The sequence below is a fragment of the Mauremys mutica genome, chromosome 1 (genome assembly GCF_020497125.1).
Source record: "Mauremys mutica isolate MM-2020 ecotype Southern chromosome 1, ASM2049712v1, whole genome shotgun sequence".
Lineage (NCBI taxonomy): Eukaryota > Metazoa > Chordata > Testudines > Geoemydidae > Mauremys > Mauremys mutica.
In genome coordinates this window covers 300,999,559-301,016,566 of record NC_059072.1, presented here as the reverse complement: position 1 = coordinate 301,016,566, position 17,008 = coordinate 300,999,559, and the positions used below count along the sequence as shown (strand labels likewise).

Here is a 17,008-nt window from a genome sequence, read left to right as displayed (position 1 = left end):
TTTTTCAATCTTAAAATAATATTTTAAAAAATATATTCATGCATGTGGCTTCCATTAAGAAAACTCGGATGAGTATATGCCCTTTATTTAGAGCTGTGATTATTCTCATGGGGAATTTAAGTTAGAAGTTGGGGAGGTTCTCATGTTTGTACAGTCTTGGGTTTCCTGATTTTGGAAGAGGAAGATTGAGTGCTTTATACTACCCTCTTTGTTAACATGTAATTGTAATTCATTAATTAGGGAATACTATAACAGACACTGTGTCCCCTGAGTAAGGAAGACCTAGCTGTTGGATTTCCTGAAGTTATAGCACATGACATCGCCTCCCTAATTAGGTTTCTTGATGCTAGGGAAATAGAGAGGCAGTTTCATTCTCCCTGTCTTATTCCACTGTAAAACAAACCAAAGAATCTGTATCCCCTCCCTTTAACAAGGTCAGTTTTGTATGTAAACATAGTTGTTAATAATCAGAAATGGCTAAATCCTGTTCCCTTTAAAGTCATTTAGAAATTTTGCCTTTGACTTTAATGACCACAGGATCTGGCTGGCTCAAAATGCATATTTCACAGTGTATTGCTATATGTCTAATATATAACTTGTGTCTTAGGACAATGCTTCTCAACCTTTCCAGACTTCTGTACCCCTTTCAGGAGTCTGATTTGTCGTATGTACCCCAAGTTTCACCTCACTTAAAAACTCTCTGGCTGCCCAGCCACCAGCAGTAGTGCAGAAGTAAGAATGGCAATACCATACTGTGCCACCCTTACTTCTGCACTGCTGCTGGTGGCAGCCACTGCCTTCAGAGCTGGGCGTCTGGAAAGTGGTAGCTGCTAGCTATGGCGTTCATGTTGTTTGCGATACGAGGGGACTGTTTTTTTTAATCCTGCCCCTGTCCCACCTTGCAATACCCACTCCACCAGCTCCCACGTTGTTTGTTGAATTTTTATCCTCCTTCCTCTGTTATTGCAGCAGTACATGGGGAATCCCTGTCCTGCTTCAGGGTTCTAGAGCCTGTTGTAAAACTAGGCAAATAAGATGAGTTGGCATACCCCTTGGAAGATTTCTGCGTCCCTCCCAGCGGTAAATGTACCCTGATAGAAAACTGTCTTAGGAGATCTGAATTTAATGCAGTGGATGGAACCATGAGCTGATATTTTCAAAAATAGGTGCTTAAAGTTAGGGTCCTAAATCCATATTTAGGCACTAAATAAGGACTTAGGCATCTAGCTTTAGGCACCTATTTCTTGAAAATCTTGGCCTATATTTTAAAAAAGTTTCTCAGCTTTTTCTTATCGATTTACTTAATATATGAGTCATATAAATAAGATCACATTTTATGTCCTGTTTGAAAAAATGTGATACAGCTTACCACTTTGAGCCCATTTCAGCTGCCTTTACCTTTTATTGCTGCTGAATAAATTAGAATGTGGGAGTTGTAAGCACATATCCCTCCAATGAAGCTGTTTACATTCCTAAGTTGCATTTCTGTTTTTTGCTATTGTAGCGTGCAGTTCTTTGCATGTTCTAATTTGCCATGACGTGGTCAGTGCTGTTTCCTTCCTGTTGCTTGCAAGCCTGTGCTAGAGATAAGGATACATTTACAGTACATTTTAAAAAGAGAGGCTGCTTAGTGTGAGAACTCCAGGGCTTTCTGGATTTTAGAAGGATTAGTTTAAAAAGCGTATGTATTTGTTTTATCTAGTCTGTGCTCTAAGAGTTAACCAAGATAAAGTGAATCATCCATTTAACTGGCAAAATAACTTTTCAAAATTGGGCCAGCAAATGAGGAGGAGAAAACAATAGTACCTGTTGTATTCAATAACTTATTAGATCGCTCTGGGATTTTATATTGTACCTTGAATCTTCTCTTAGTTACTTAATTAACAAGTATGGGAGCTGCATGCTGTGTATCAAGTGAAAAATAAAATGTCAGTAACTATTGTATTTAAATTATCTTTTTTTGTTTTTACTTGTCAGTATGCTACTTTTATTTTAATCTGATACACTTTGAAACTCATGTCCCACTTGGTGAAACAAACTGGTTTACGAAGCACACTAAATTAAACATGTTCTTATCTGTAAAAATAAGATCTCTAAAGATACGGAAGTGTCTGACTTTATGTGATGTAGATGTGGATCCTCATTATCACTCTGAACAAAATTTTATGGCTGTGCTGTACAGTTAAGGCAACTACTTATTCATTGTAATATTTTTGTTTTTCAGGGGTGAAAGGTTATCTAACTGAGGACAACATTTCAGGAAAGGTTTCCCCGGGTTTGTTTATATTTGAGCAGGGAAGAACCCAGGAAGATTGGCTGTCCAGGAATTATTGGCCCAGACACCTGATTCATTTCATAATCGTGTTTTTCTGCCTGACTGGATCTTGGAAACAGTCTCCATTTCTTTACATTTGAGAGCATTTTTTTCTTCTGTGGCACTGAGACCTGGGAATGCTTTATTATGGCAGCAGTTGTACAACAGAATGAGCTCGTGTTTGAATTTGCCAGCAACGTCATGGAGGATGAGCAACAGGTATGAGATAAAAAAAGAAGCTATATTAGTTTGTCAGTGATGTGCGTATTCTAAAAATATCAGAAAACATGTCGCCCTCTTTTTTTTTTTTAAACTAAGCATTGAGATCATTATTACCACAGAAAATGTTAGCACAGTTTCGAAAGTTCACTGTTGCTTCATGCAGTGTGTGTGAACAAAGCAGAAAATAGTTCAAGTGCTTGGTAGTCAAAACCTTGTGACTTCTGTGGTATTGAAGAGACCATTTCTTCATTGTTAACAGATCTGTGCCAGTAGATCCCATTGGTAGATGCAGAATTCCAAAGCCCTAGTATTTAGCAGTCTTTTTAACCCTTCCAATACACTTGGATAAGATTATAAATATGGGGAGGCTGCTGCTCCACAGATGGACAGAAAAACTACCAGGAGGTTATCTTGGATACTGTATGTACTTTATGGGTTATTTTCTGAACTACATCGTTAAAGGGTTTTGGTCAGCTACTCAAAAATGCAACTAGCAATTTAAACTCCAACAATTTATTTAGGCTAGTGTCTGTCACATTACAAAGAAAAATTCTCCATCCCCTTCAAACCACTCTTTCAATTAGTTATCTAAGCCAGGCCCTGTGTTTAAATGATGTAAAATCTGCCTTGACACTATAGTGAAGGATTCCTTAAATGCAAATTATAATAATCATACTTATGGAGGAAAGAGGGCAACTGCTCTTAAGAGATTTCAAATGCCTGTTACAGGTAAGATTTGTATTTGTTAGTAAGAAATTTAGCAAGGCAGTATTACAGGGAGGCAGTTTTCAAAATGCTGCTAAACACTGTTACTGTCTTTCTAGGCCATAATATCTTTTAAAAGTTCTATGTGGAAAGCACCTATCCCCTCTCCTTCTACAATACTTCTGGTTTTGTAATCATGCTTATGGCTTTTTTTAACATGACCTACCTAAAGGGCTTTGATTGGCTAACATCTGCTGTCACGTACTGTCACATGCTTCCAATGAAACTGAGTTTGAACTGCTTACTCACTTTTGGGTGGAAGTTTTGGCAATGTAACTTCCTTCCCTGTATTTTTCCAGAGTTCATGACAGCCCAGGGATTCAAATATTGCAATTCCATAAACTTAGTGGAAAGCAAGCCTTATTTATTAGCATTATTTATTGTTGTTCTCACTTTCCCAGCCAATGGCAGAGGAGAATGCTGAGGAAGGAAAGGATGCTTCATTACAACTTCATAGAGAAGAAATGAATCTGGCATGTTTTTGCTCTGTTTAAATATGTTTTGATGTAGACAAATGGAAATAGGCATAACATATAAAGAACATGATCAAATATTTCAAGAGGGCAATATAAACCTCCCTTAAGAGTTCTTCAGCCTTAGAACAAATGCCTCCCTGGCATTCATTTTGGAAGCCCAATAAATCCTACGCTAGAAAAAGCCTAGGAAAACAGTCTTGTAGCATGCCCTAAAAGTGACCCAATTAAGACTGTGACAGACTAATGGGAAAAAGTGAACTCTATAATGCCAACGACCACTCATTGAGAATACCTTGCTGCAAGTTCCTTCCAAACCTGAGGGATCTTAGCTCAATTGCAAGAGATGAGGATAAATCTAGAGATGGCTGATTTATGAGAATGAATCTTATAAAAAGGGACACGCTTCTATAGAGAAAGATCTGAGTGGTTAAAGTGGAAATTGAATATGGATGTGTCATATTATATTCTTACCAAAAAATATGCTGTATTAGAATGTATAAATCAGAGGGATCATGTGGTAAGATCAGGGAGGTAGTTAATTATATACAGAATTGCTAAGGGTTTTGATTTCTATGATGGATAAAATTGATATTTCTGTTTATTTGTCCAGGGCTGGCAATTAGAAAGTTGTAGCCCTGAAAATATTTTTATTGGTCTAATAAAGATTTTTTTTTCTAGCTGAGCTTTGAGTATTGGTGTCACCCAATTTAAGTTTTAAATTACTCTACATGAACAGGAAATATGATTTCTTCCCTTACCAGCTTTGTCCATTTCTGTTTAGGAAATGCTCTTTTTTGCTTTCTCAATGGTCCTTTTTGGAGTGTGCAAGTGTGACCATGCACAAATAGCATAAAAACTTCGTCACAGCCTTGAAAATAGGGTGGGTTAGCTTGTGCTTACTCTACTAATAGGATTACAGACTCTTTTGCTATACAGAACAGATCCTGCTTAAATAGGGATGATTCTGTTTTTGCATGGAGTACCATCACTCTGAAATTAGGCTGTACTTCTAGAACAGGGGTGGGCCCGAGAGAAACATCTGTGTATGGAAATTGTATGGCGGGCTATGAATGCTCACAAAATTGGGGGCTGGGGTGCGGGAGGGGATGAGGGCTCCAGCTGGGGGTGCGGGCTCTGGGCTTGGTATGATAGGTTGGGGGTGCAGGAGGATGTTCTGGGCTGGGACCGAGGAGTTTGAGGGCAGGAGGGGAATCAGGGCTAGGGCAGGGGTTTGGGGTGCAGGAGGGAGTCAGGGGTGCTGGCTCTGGGCAGCACTTACCTCAAGCAGCTCACAGAAGCAGCAGCATGTCCCTCATCCAGCTGCTACGTTGAGGTGCAGCCAGGCAGCTCTGCACGCTGCCCTGTCTGCAGACGCTGCCACTGCAGCTCCCATTGGCTGTGGTTCCTGGCCAATGGGAGCTGCGGGGGCAGCGCTTGGGGCGGTGTGCGGAGCCCCCTGGCTGCCCCTATGTGTAGGAGCCGAGGGGGGACATACCGCTGCTTCCAGGAGCTGCGCAGAATGGGGCAAGCCCCTGAACCCCGCTCCCTGGCTGGAGCACCAGAACAGGGCAAGCCTTGGACCCTGCTTCCCGGTGGGAGCTCGAGGGCTGTATTAAAACATCTGGAGGGGCGGATGCGGCCCCCGGGCAGTAATTTGCCCACCCCCATCGTAGAGGCTCCAATTCCGGCAGATATGCTCCCTACCACAGTTCCTGCCTGTGGCACATAATAGTCTGTTCTCCCAGGGGCTGATACTTTGGTTTAATTTTGGTTGTTGAGTGGTGTTGATGCCTGTGCCATACAGGAAGACATACTAGATGACATGTTGGTCTCTTCTGGTCTTACTCTATCACTCTCCTCTCTCTCTCTTCTCTTCCCCCTCCTCCCCCCCATTCCTTCACTGCCTTGCAGTTGTGATTAGGAAGTTCCAGGCTTGAAACAGTTGCATTTTGGCAGCCACTTTACCTTCCCAAAGGTACATTAGGTCTGGTAGTGCTTGTGGATCAGACCTGGTGCTATCTCTTACAGGTTCTTTACGCTCTGACTGCCACTTTTGGCTCTTCACACTGCTCCAAGAGGGAGGGAGGACCTCAGAAAGTGCAGTCTCATTGCCTGGCAGGTGGCCTGTCAATTATTTTGAGATGCCATGGCACAGATTCACAGAACAGTGCAGTCAAGTTAGTGGGGACTGATTTTCTCCAGCTTTTGGCCCAATTCCAGTCCTCCTTCAGTAGTCTCCTTTACTTTGCAGATAGCCCCTCTCAACTTGGGTGTCACAGGGCCTCTGGATCGGGCAGTAAGTTTTACTCTCCATCTCCATGCAGAGTATCTTTCAGACAGATTCTCAGTCCCCTTCCCACTTTCCTGGGACTGATAATCTGGCTGTGGGTCAATTTGGAAGGATGGATTGTCTTTGGCAGGGTTGATGGAACTGAAGTCAGTTTCTGTCTGAGGAGGACTCCTATATTCAGAAAGTTCCTAGGACGACATGGTTCAGGTCTCCCTTCATGGGCTTCCAGTTCCATGGGGAACACACCACATTTATCTGCTCCCCAGAAGCTGCTGTGAGACTTGTTAATCTCATGTGCCTAGGTGTGGTGGACACCTTGTCAAAAGCTGACAATTCTGATTTCACAGGCAGTCTCCATCAAAGAAGGAGAGGATCTCTGACTATTAATTCTATCAGACTTCTGCCATTCATAATTTGTACAAAGTTGCTCCTGTGACTTAAAATAACACAACTACTAGTAGTTTCAATCTTCTATTCTATTGGGATCCAAGTACTTTTCCTCCAGTTATATTATTGAGAAGGATATGGAAAATCTGAGATGAAATTACCTCTTTCTCTTGTCACTTACATATCAGTATATTTCATTAGAACTTTGTGGGGTGGGGGGTGGGAGAGGGTGAATGAAATTTTATTGATGAAATTTGCAAGTGCAGTCAATGTAAAAATAATTTTGTCAATAAAAAAAACCTCTCTTTTTACAAAGTTTCATTTTTCACTAAAGCCTACAAGTGTATATATATTTTCTGTGAGTAATTACAGAATATTTGCTGCAGGCTTCCTATTCTTAATATTGCAGGAAAGAAAACCTTTACTTTGCATCTTATGAGTATGCAAACCCAAAAAGTGATAGTTGTTTTTTTTAAATGTGTTGCTGATTTTTACTCCTACTCTTCTAAGACTATAATTTATTTAAATCAAGTTTACTTACCATATGACAGCATGGCTATTACTAATAATTTTCTATATTCTATATTCTCCAGCTTTTTCATTACGTTCACCTTTTCCTTCCTGAACAGTGTGTGTCACTAAACTCCTCAAATAATTATTTAAACAAAGGGCAAAACTAAGAATTATCCTAATACTGTCTTTTGGCACTGTATAAATTACTGTGTTGGGATATGCAGTGTAGTTGTAACCATATCGATCCCAGGATATTTGAGAGAGGTGGGTGAGGTAATATCTTTTATTGGACCAACTTCTATAGGTGAGAGAGATGTTGGGGATATTTAGTTACAACTACCATGGTAGGTGTATTTGGGACAGTAGACCCCAGGCATGGTCAGAACATAATTGTAGGTTGTGCTAAATCATGTTCCTGAGCAATCCTACAGACTGCTAAAATTCAAGGCTGCAGTACAGTAACACTGTCAAAATATGGTTCAGTCCTGTTGATAGTGCAAGACTGAAGATATTGTAAAAATGAACAGATAACTGACCTATTGTAGCCAGGTTCCACAGCACAATAACTTCTACTGTGCAGTGTAGATGGGACCTTAGAAAGCTCTGGACAAGAATTTCATTTACACAAAAATTGTTTCTAAATTGTAAATACTCTTCCTTGTTTTTAGTAAAAAGCGTTTCTTTGGATTTATTCTTCTGAAGCAAAGTAATTATTTAAAACCTACTGCCTTGAAGAATAACAACAATATAGTTTACTTGCTTTCTTTAGTTTAGGGGTTCTCAAACTGGGGTTAGTGACTCCTCAGGGGGTTGTGAGGTTATTACATGGGGGGGTCGCGAGCTGTCAGCTTCCGCCCCTAACCCCGCTTCTCCCCCAGCATTCATAGTAGTGTTAAATAGTGTTAAATATTTTTAAAGTACTGGTAATTTAATTTATAATGGGAGTTAAACTCACAGGCTTACTGTGTGAAAGGGGTCACCAATACAAAAGTTTGAGAGCCAGTGCTTTAGTTTCTGCTTCTGAGGAGGCTGAGGAAGTGGCACAAATTTAGGCCATTGGAGAGAGAGCATGTTGAGCCAGAACCATTTTTATAGAGAAAGATGCTAATGAGAGAGGCTGGCCTTATGGGCAAATAAAGTAAGCAACATTTTCATCTACCAAGCTAGTGCAACAGCAGAACCATAAGGGAAGGTACACTTCATTATCAAACAATCTGTTTCTAACAGGATTGCAAGAGGAGGCTGTTTAAGGCTTCATTTCCTCCTCACCCTCTTGCCCTCCCCATTCCAGCATCTTGAGCTTCCGCCTTGTTTGGGTTGGGAGTCCCACCATTCATAAGGCCTACTCAGCAATGTTAAAAACATATAAGCTCTACTCTGGGAAGAAAGTTTGGAAACTATTCTGGCTAACATAGTTTTCCTTGAATGTAGATGGGACTTTATAATTTAGGGGCTCATGCATTACTTTTCAAAACTGTAATCCAAGACTTCCATTCAAATCTAGAGAAAATACTTTTCCTCTGTAAACATGGCATCACCTTCAAACCCTGATAATTTAGGAAGAGTTTGCATTTAACCATTGAAATGTTCAGAATTAGCAAATGATATGAGAGGATGTGTTATATTGCACAATATATATATTATAGGTGGGGCTGGTAGCACTGTTTATTATTAAGGTTGCACGACACTTCTCACTACAAAGTCCTGTTTTCAGTTGCTTATAGCTAGGCTTGGAAGGGTTAGATTTTTGTTGGTAAATGTTGATTTCACTTTACACACACAAATCGATGAAAAAATATTTCCATTGATAATAATAGAAATTTACGGATAGGCAAAGTAAGAAAAATGCTGCTTGAGAACCTGCGTGGCTTAAGGATATTTACTTTGTATATTTTGACATGTGATATTGACAATTTGTGCTTTTAGAGGCTATACAAGTTTAACTTTTTTTAATGTCAACATCTGCTGTTATTAAATAATTATCTGACCCCTTATTTTTTGATCCCCATCATAATTTCCTGCAACTTTGAACATTTAAATAGCTAAATAAAATAGCTAAATATAGGGAAAAATGCTTAAAAATAAACATTGATATTATCCATCAAAATTATTTAAAATAAATAAATAAATAAATGTGAATTCTGCCAAGCTAACTTATAACTTTCCGAGACTTTAAGTTTTTGGGCTTAAGTTTTCCATGCTAGGTGTCTGCCTCAGGCTCATTTTTTAATTTCAGCCAAATGAATCAGCCATTTCCGAGAATGAGGTGAGGGAAAAATAAGTTGTTTTGCTCATGTTAAAAAGTTTTCGTGGCCTTTGCTTTAAAAAGCTCTGATACCTCATGCCTTGGATAACAGACTTGAAATGTGGGAGGGGGATGCCTTTGTGTCAGGCAACCTTAATTCCGGCATTTTAAATTTTTTGAGTGCTTGACTTTTCAACCTTAATACTCTTTTTTAACATTTTTCCCATGTTTTCACAATACGTTTATGCCTTGGTATTGGTTATATTGGGGAATCTCAAACTTTTTCATATCTACACCAGCAACACCATCACAGGACCAAACCAGATCAGCCACAACATCACCGGTTCATTCACCTGCACTTCCACCAATGTAATATATGCCATCATATGCCAGCAATGCCCCTCTGCTATGTACATCGGCCAAACTGGACAGTCTCTAAGGAAAAGGATAAATGGACACACATCAGACATTAGGAATGGCAATATACAAAAACCTGTAGGAGAACACTTCAATCTCCCTGGCCACACAATAGCAGATCTTAAGGTGGCCATCCTACAGCAAAAAAACTTTAGGACCAGACTTCAAAGAGAAACTGCTGAGCAAATTTGACACCATCAGCTCAGGACTAAACAAAGACTGTGAATGGCGTGCCAATTACAGAACCAGTTTCTCCTCCCTTGGTTTTCACACTTCAACTGCTAGAACAGGGCCTCATCCTCCCTGATTGATCTAACCTCGTTATCTCTAGCTTGCTTCTTGCTTGCTTATATATACCTGCCCCAGGAAATTTCCACCACTTGCATCCGAAGAAGTGGGTATTCACCCACGAAAGCTCATGCTGCAAAACGTCTGTTAGTCTATAAGGTGCCACAGGATTCTTTGCTGCATTTACTGTCAAGTTCATGGTCACATAACACCCTGGGGCAAATAAAGCAATTTCAAACATACAGAAAGAATTTGACTTTACCTCTTTTTACTACGTTATTTTGTCCCTTTGCCTTTTTTGCTTTTCATTTCAACTCCCCTCATATCTGTTGTGGAAACAAATAGACCCCAAACCATGTGACGAGCCAGATCTCTGAAGACCAACAGTGGTCTGTGGGCCAAAGTTTGGGAAACTGCAGGGCAGATTACTGGTTAGTTTCTATCTAGTCTTGTGCCATTAAGAAAATTAGCTGGCTTGGTTCTTAAATGGGATAATAGTTTTGTGAGCCGTTTTGATTTAATATTAATAACACAGACTGATTCTATTGACTCACATGAGAGCACTCCTTTGGGGTTCATTAATAAGTCTTAGTGAAGCTCATTATTCTACTGAACTGCTTAGCAGCAGTCATCTTTTCTGATGCTGTGACTTTGTGCCCTTTCTCTCTTGGAGTCACTCTTGTTCAGACAGGCCTCTCCTCAGCTCTAACCTGTTCACATCCTAATTTTTGCAGAACTGCCTGAGGGACCTTAGCTAGGTCTGCTTTTTGACCATTTTATTGCTCTTGTAGATGTTATTTTATTTTGACTCCTGTATTTTGAGGAACTTACTTGCTGAACTTCCATAATTGGCTTTTGTGTCTACTGAATTCTTAACTCTTAACGGTAGAAACCCACTGAAATATATTAGGGATTTTGTTTAATTTGAGCCTTATTACCCATTAACAATTGTTGTTAGAACATATTTTTAAAAACTACCGAATGACTTAAAATACTAATTCCTGCCTATCAAAACTTTTCATGGAACTTAGTGCTACCAATAATTCCCTTCCTGGATTTTTGCTGAGAGATACTTGACCTTATAGCCATCATTTATATTGAATCATTGGCTTGGAATATATTTTGTTTTTCTTGAACTTGAACTGCATACTGTGATCAGATTATGACCACAATCATAAGATTTTTTTTCTTGAATGGTTAAAAAAATGGCTTGAACTAGGGCACAAATCTATACTGTACTCTTATGAAGTATATGTTAGCCCTAAGTCCATACACACTATTTTGTTTACAGAAGGACCCACTCTCATAACCTTTCTTTTAATTTGTCAAATTAATAGTGTTCTATGTTTTTGTAGTATGGAGATTGCTGAAAGAAATCTTGAAATAATTGTAACAAACTGTGCTACCATCAGCTAGTGAATTTCTTCCTGCAGATGACCTTTTAGAAAATTAGCTTTAGAAAACTTTTCTCTGTTGTAACATTCACTTTCAGAAAACCTCTTCCTGTTGGGGGACTGCCTTTTGAAAGAATGTTCGTCTTCTAATTATTGTTGCTTGGCTTGACATGTTTCTGATTCTCCAGCTGCTTCATTTCTTTGACATCTGACACAAGATAGAAATTTAGAGGGTGGGGTGATGACAAAGAGTGGATACTGCGGTGCAGAGGAGGGACAGATTAGCTTCAAATTAATAGAACCATAGGAATTAATTGGAAAACATCTCCCTCCCTTCTACTCCTCCAGCCAGTGCAGTTATCCCCTACAATATGTTTTTTAATCCTCTGCCCAGTCCATTTTTTGAAGTACAGTTTTACTCTGAAAAGTGACTCTGTAAAAATGTTGTCATGGGGATATACATTAATTGTTTCTCAATTATTTCTGTAATAAATATGCTTGCTCAGTACAAAGTAATCCTTTTAAAAATTCTAATGATTATTTTGCTGTTATATGACCACCTTCTGCAGCTGTGCCAATTTGCATGTTGAGGGATTGCTGGTTGATTAGATTGTCAGGAACAAATATCAATGTTCTAGTAACACTTTATAGATGTGATTAAGATTGAAATATTCCAGATAGACAAACATTAAATTCTGAAATAATCTAAATAGTTTTCTTTTAATACTCCTTTTTATAGCTTGGTGATCCATCCATTTTCCCTGCTGTCATTGTGGAACATATTCCTAGTGCAGACCTCCTACACAATTATTCTGGCTTAGCTTGCGTTGATGAATCCAGTGACATGATTACTGAGAGTTCCCTGGATGTTGCAGAAGAGCAAATAATAGAAGATGATGACATCACCCTTACAGGTTTGTTAGAGAAATATTTCTGTATGGTATGAGAGGCTTACGGTGACAAACGTTTTCATGACAAAGAGCAAAATCAACCAAAGTTCTGCCCATACCAAGTAAGGAAGAAATGTATAGGACTATACTATGTTCTTTGTTATGAAGTAAACAATTTTCTATCTAAATAGTATTTCAGCAAAAAATGGGTTTTCAACTTAAGGAAAACATGTCTGCTTTCTGTAGAGAATTTTGGACTTTTTAACCAGAACCAAAAACTTTCATTGTTTGAATTTCTGCTGAAATGTTTTTTGATCAGTTCTATTTGCCACATTACTGACAAGAAAGCACTTTTGAGTTGCAATTTAGCAATATATTCAGTGTCTTTTACTTTCTGATATTAAAGATTGATTAAAGTTTATTTGTCCTGCGTTAAATGAACAATAGTACAAATACAAGTCCCAGAAATGTGGTTTCAAACCCCAGTGAAAGTATTCTAAAAATCACACTGTTTTTATTTTATTTGAAACATATGAATTGCAAAAAGTTGTTTACATCTAATTTTAAAATTGCAGTGAGCCACGTTAGCCAGTCAGGAAATTCAAAAATTTAAGGTTCTAGCAACAAGGGTACACATTGTTGTGTCTCTTATGGTTTGCATTTTACAGATGAATGCTACACATTTTACCAGGAAAAACAACAACAGAGAGCATGGGATGTACCCAATGTGGCAAAGTTATGGTGCTGTTGGAAAAATAAGCAGCAACGCTTTCCCCCGTGCCCCTCCCCCCCCCCAACCACTTAATGCTGTAACTCTGGTTCCCCAAAATGCATCAAGAAAACCTGAGATGGAGCAAGTAGAAAATATTTTCTTAAACTAGAATACTTTATCATTGAGCGCCATTAAGGCTGTACAGTAAAGAGAAGACAACACAGATACCACCCTTAAGGTATGTCTATGCTGCAAAAAAAGCTGCGTTTGTAACTCACATTAGCTAACCCTGGTTAAAGCGGCAATGAAGACATGGTAACTCAACTTTTAATTAAGTTTAGTAGCTGTGGTTCTAGCTCAGGCTGCCCTTTAGGCTTGAATTTGAGCTGTTGAGCTGAGTTGCTGTGTCTTGACTGCCATTTTAACCCAAGTTAAGAACACATCTTCTTTGAGTGCTTGCTCATATCAATTCCAAGTAGGTGTGTGCGGGCCGCGTGCACAGTCACCAGAAGGTTTTTCCACTAGCGGTACCATCAGGTCAGCTCAGGTGCCCCCTGGAGTTGCCCTGCATATTGGGCCCTACCGACCCTCTGCATCTCCAGTTCCTTCTTACTGCCAGTGACGGTCGTTGAAGCGTTCTCTTCTCTCTTGTTTTCGAACAATCCCCTAGTGTACTCATTGTTCCTACCTGAAAATAGTTTCAACAGTTAGTTAATAGTTTTTAGTAGAGCATAGTGTAGTGTTTGAACCTCATCTCCTTTGAGCCCCCCCAGGGTTCTCTTCTCTGTTTCCTTCTCTTGGCTGGGGTCAGGGCATGCCTCAGTTCCAGAGGTTTAAGCTGTGTGGGGTCTGCCAAAAGCCAGTGCCAAAGGGCGACCCACATAGGTCCTGCTTAAAGTGCCTGGGGGAATCCCACCAGACTGATAAGGACAAGATCTGCAGAGGATTCCACCCCCGCACTAAGAAGGAAAAGGACCACAGGCCCTGCGGCCACAGTCGGAGTTGAGCCTCATGGACCTGGCACTGGTACTTCAGCAGCAGTGTGTAGCGCACTGGCTTCAATCAGAGACGTTGCAGCACCGAGGATGGACTCTGGGCTGGGCACCATCACTCCCCAGCACTGAAGACTTCCTGACGTGGGAAGCCCGGCACCGCTCACAGTCACCACCGCCTCACAAAAAGCATAGGAAGATGGACAGAGGGAGCTCACCTGCTCAAATAACTGAGCATGAGCCTGCTAGCGGAGCGCAACTGTGCCGGGCCAATCCATCTCATCTGTGCCTGAGGCAATATGATTGACTCCAGGCCTGCAGAGGGTTCCGTAGAGTCCCGTGCCAGTGGATGAGAGTCAAATGGAGGACTTCGATCTCCCCGCCACTCCAGAGACCTTTGAGGCAGCCAGAGGCCTCATAGCCCTAATGGGCCCGCACTCTCCCGACCAACACAAGAGGAAGCATCCAGCACCGCAAAGACCTCCAGTACCATCAGGGATAAGCCAGCGATGATGTGGCACCGCTTGCCCTCACCCCGGCACTGTCAGGCACAGCGCCACCACGGTATGTGCACTTGGACTCCTCAGCATCAGACTCAGAAGCAGAGTCCTGTGTATCTAGAAGGAACCAGCACCGTGTGGAGTGGCATCTTCAGAGGTTGGAAATGGGACAACCCTTCCCACCCGTGCCGTGGCCAGCGCAGTGGCCCTTTTGGACACCGTCAGCATACCACCAATCCCAGGGGTCCTTTTCACGGCGATCTCTCTGTCGCCTGAGATGGATGAGCACCATCCAGGGCCAGAGAGTTCTATAGCGGTGCCGACATCGGCACTGCTACCAGCACTGCTACCGGCTTTGCAGTCGGCACTGAGATGGGCGCCAATACTGATGACCAGGCACGCATTGAGTTCGGACGGGAAGGTCCCTTACCAGCCCGAGCCTCATCATCATCTTCACTTGATGAAACAGTAGCAGGAACATCCTCAGCACCTGCCCCAGCTGATAGTAGAGCTCACCAGGAGCTTCTCAGAAGGGTGGCCCAGAATCTGGGGCTCCAGATGGATCCAGGGGATTGGTATGCCATCCTTGACTTGAAGGATGCATACTTCCACATTTCCATAGTCCCATCCCACAGGAAGTTTCTAAGATTCGTTGTCGGCCATACTCACTATCAGTTTATGGTTCTCCCGTTCGGCCTGTCACCAACCCCTCGTGTGTTCACCAAATGCATGACAGTCATAGCAGCCTTCTTGAGAAAAAGGCAGGTGCAGATATTCCCATACCTTGATGACTGGTTAGTCAAGAGCCATTCCAAGGTGTAAGTGGAACAACATGTCAACTTGATAAGGTCCACATTTGATAGGCTGGATCTCCTGTTGAACGTGCAAAAAATCGATTCTATCTCCTACTCAAAGAATAGAGTTCTTAGGGCCAGTGTTAGATTCAGGACAAGCCAGAGCTTTCTTACCACAGTCTCATTTTCAAACTGTGCACAACATTATACAAGGCTTCAGGGAATACCCCACCACTTCTGCAAGGAATTGTTTGAAGCTCCGCGGACACATGGCGTCTTGTACATACGTAGTACGACACAGGAGGCTGATATTCAAACCTCTCCAGGCCTGGCTAACATCAGTGTATCGACCAGGCAAAGCGGGTGCTCGAGTCTCTTTAGCGGTAGCTCGATCCGCGAGTGGTGTGCGCAGGGGTCCTCTTCTCCAAACTGCATCCCTCGCTGTGTCTGGTTACCAACGTGTCGGTGATGGGGTGGAGAGTGTACCTGGGAGAGCTCGGAACTCAGGGCCTCTGGTCCCAAGTGGAGCTGTCGCTTCACATCAACGTCAGGGAGCTGAGAGCAATTCATCTGGCATGCCATACCTTCCAAGCTCATTTGGAAGGGAGATGCATATCAGTCCTGATGGACAATACAACAGCAATGTTTTATATAAACAGATGGTGGAACACGTACCTCTCCCCTATGTCAGGAAGCCCTAAAGCTCTGGGACTTCTGCCTAGCCCACTCAATACTCCCGGATCTCAAAACGAGCTGGCAGACCATCTCAGCAGATCCTTCCACAAGCACAAGTGGCCCATTCGACTGGAGGTGGTGAACAACATTTTCCAACTGTGGGGAGTTCCCCAGGTCGACTTGTTCACCACAAAGAGCAACAGGAAGTGCCTGCAGTTCTGCTCCTGCCTGAATCACAGTCTGGGCTCTCGTGCAGACACGTTCCTCCTTCCCTGGAAAGATCACCTGTTCTACGCGTTCCCACCTATCCCACTTGTCCACAAGGTTCTTCTCAAGATCTGGAGGGAAGGAGCCTCAGCGATACTGATAGTGCCAGTGTGGCCCCGCCAGCACTGGTACACCATGCTTCTGGAGCTGTCAATGGACACCTCAACCACCCTTTAATTCCAGACCTGATCACCCAGTACCACGGCCGGCTCCAGCATCCTAATCTCGAGTCTCTCCACCTCACAGCTTGAAAGCTGCATAGTTAAACCCAGTAGAGCTCACATACTCCAATCCTGTTAGGAAGGTTCTCCTTGGCAGTAGGAAACCATCCACCAGGGTGACCTACTTGGCCAAGTGAAAGAGATTCTTGATCTGGTGTTCGCAGAGTCATACTTCTCCAATATAGTCATCAATTCCCTTTATCTTGGACTATCTGCTACATATAAAGCAGCAGGGCTTGTCGATTTCATCGATAAAAGTTCACCTGGCCACCATTTTGGCATTCCACCCAGAAGTGGCAGGCCGCTCAGACCCGATGGTGTGTCATTTTCTTAAAGGAATGGACAGGTTATACCCACAAGCTTGGGACCTTAATCTGTTGCTTTCGAGGTTGATGAGGCCTCCATTTGAGCTCTTAGCAACATGCTCTTGTAGCATAAATTTGATAAAAATATATTAGTATTTGCCAAATGTATTTGTATTAATTCGGTAACAAGGAATTTTGCATTACTTTATATTTAACATTATTTTAAAACTCTGCTATATGGAAATAAGAAAAGCCCATGTTTCAAATATTAGTGGTTAGAATAAGAAGCAGAGAGTGCACTTCTGTTGCTTGGCAACCATATCTTCAAGAAAGTTAGGAAT

General features: G+C 41.6%; 1 protein-coding gene across 4 annotated transcripts in view; it reads left to right on the top strand.

Moving 5' to 3' along the window:
• ELF1 (E74 like ETS transcription factor 1) overlaps positions 1 to 17,008 on the top strand; it is a 146,790-nt gene that overhangs the window by 90,464 nt on the left and 39,318 nt on the right. For all 4 annotated transcript variants that reach the window (XM_045012549.1, XM_045012536.1, XM_045012526.1 and 1 more), the window contains exons 2-3: positions 2,225 to 2,533; positions 12,051 to 12,225. In XM_045012549.1, coding sequence (XP_044868484.1) covers positions 2,462 to 2,533; positions 12,051 to 12,225 — 247 coding nt within the window. In that variant the 5' untranslated portion in view covers positions 2,225 to 2,461. The remainder of the gene's footprint in view (positions 1 to 2,224; positions 2,534 to 12,050; positions 12,226 to 17,008) is intronic.